The sequence below is a fragment of the Chrysochloris asiatica genome, unplaced genomic scaffold (assembly GCF_000296735.1).
Source record: "Chrysochloris asiatica unplaced genomic scaffold, ChrAsi1.0 scaffold00333, whole genome shotgun sequence".
Classification (NCBI taxonomy): domain Eukaryota; kingdom Metazoa; phylum Chordata; class Mammalia; order Afrosoricida; family Chrysochloridae; genus Chrysochloris; species Chrysochloris asiatica.
In genome coordinates, this window is record NW_006408851.1 from 433,106 (window position 1) to 434,914 (window position 1,809).

Here is a 1,809-nt window from a genome sequence, read left to right on the forward strand (position 1 = left end):
AGAAGGAGATAAAGTAAGTGACTGTCAGTGTGCCAGGCCCCCTCCCACAGGATGAACCCTTCAGATCAGGAGTCAGTGGCAAGGAAAAGTTCCAGAAGGAGGTGGGACAGTGCATGCAGAGAGGGGACATGATACTAAGACTCACCAGTTGTTCCTCCATCTCCAAGACTGTCTCATTTGCATCATAGAAACCAAAGAAGCTACAAAGAGATTTGGGGAGAGGTCATCAGGAGAGCTGGAGAAAATGAAGGTGAGCTAATGCCCTTCAGGAATTCCCAGCCTATTGGGGAGACAAGCACCAAGGAGGACACTCAAGGTATGGAGCAGGCTGTCATGGTGTGGCACTGTAGAATAAGCACAGGACTATGCATGGTCAGTGGTTCAAACCCTCCAGTTATTCCTCAGAAACCTATACGGGGTCACTATGAGTTGGAACTGACTCAATAGCATTTAGCATGATGTACCTCAAAGAGCCCTGGTGGCACTGTGGGTTAGGCATTGCGCTGCAAACCACAAAGTCAGCAGTTCAAACCCACCAGCCTTTCTGCAGGAGAAAGATGAGGCCGTCTGCTCCCATAATGATTTAATCTTAGAAACCCTATATAAAGGTCACCATGAGTCAGAATTGATTGCAGTGGGTTTGGTTTGAGTTTTGATATCATGTACCTCAGGAGGCCCACCACTCATCTGTTAGTCTGTTGTACTGTGGTGGCTTGTGAGGTGCTGTGATTCTGAAAGCTATGCCAACGGTATTTTAAATACCAGCAGGGTCACCCATGGTGGACAGGTTTCGGATGAGCTTCCAGACAAAGACAGACTAGGAAGAAGGAGTTACAAACTACTTCCGAATATTCAGTCTCTGAAAACCTTATGAAGAGCAGAGAAACACTGTCAGATACAGTGCCGGAAAATGAGACCCTCAGGTTGGAAGGCACTCAAAATGCGACTGGGGAAGAGCTGCCTCCGCAAAGTAGAGCTGACTGTGATGACAAGAATGGAGTAAAGCCCTTGGGAGAAAAGCCCACTGGGCCTTCATTTGCTGATGGGGCACAACTCAAAATGAAGAGAAACACCTATAAACATCCACTGAAAATTGGAACATGGAATGTATGAAGTATGAATATGGGAAATTGGAAGTTGTCAAAATGGACTGGTATTGGCCATTTTGAATCTGACAACCACATTGTTTACTATGAAGGGAATTACAAATTGAAGAGAAATGATGTTGCATTCATTGTCAAAAAGAACATACCCAGAGCAGTCATGAGGTACAATGCTGTCTGGGATAGGATAATATCCATGCGCCCACAGGGAAGCCCAGTTAATATCACTATTATTCAAATTTACGCACCAACCACTAAAGCCAGTGAGTGAGGATGAAATAGAAGAATTCTACCAACTTCTTCAATCTGAAATTGATCAAACATGCAATCAAAATGTACTGATCATTACTGGTGATTGGAATGCAAAGCCTGGGAGCAAAGAGGAAGGATCAGTAGTTGGAAAATATAGCCTTGGTGATAGAAATGATTCTGGAGAATGCATGATAGAATTCTGAAAAACCAATGATTTGTTCATTTCAAATACCTTCTTTAGACAGCATAAGAGACGACTATACATACGGACCTCATCAGATGGAATACACAGAAATCAAATTGACTACATATGCGGAAAGAGACAATGGGAAAGCTCCATATCATCAGTCAAAACAAGGCCAGGGGCAGATTGTGGAACAGACCATCAATTACTCATATGCAAATTTAAACTGAAGCTAAAGAAAATGAAAACAAGTCCACGAAAGCCAAAATA

At 43.3% G+C, this 1,809-nt stretch overlaps 1 protein-coding gene across 2 annotated transcripts in view; it reads right to left on the bottom strand.

The window, feature by feature from the left end:
- PPT2 (palmitoyl-protein thioesterase 2) overlaps positions 1-1,809 on the bottom strand; it is a 26,196-nt gene that overhangs the window by 11,929 nt on the left and 12,458 nt on the right. For both annotated transcript variants that reach the window (XM_006875560.1, XM_006875561.1), the window contains one exon: positions 146-200. In XM_006875560.1, the coding sequence (XP_006875622.1) occupies positions 146-200 (55 nt within the window). The remainder of the gene's footprint in view (positions 1-145; positions 201-1,809) is intronic.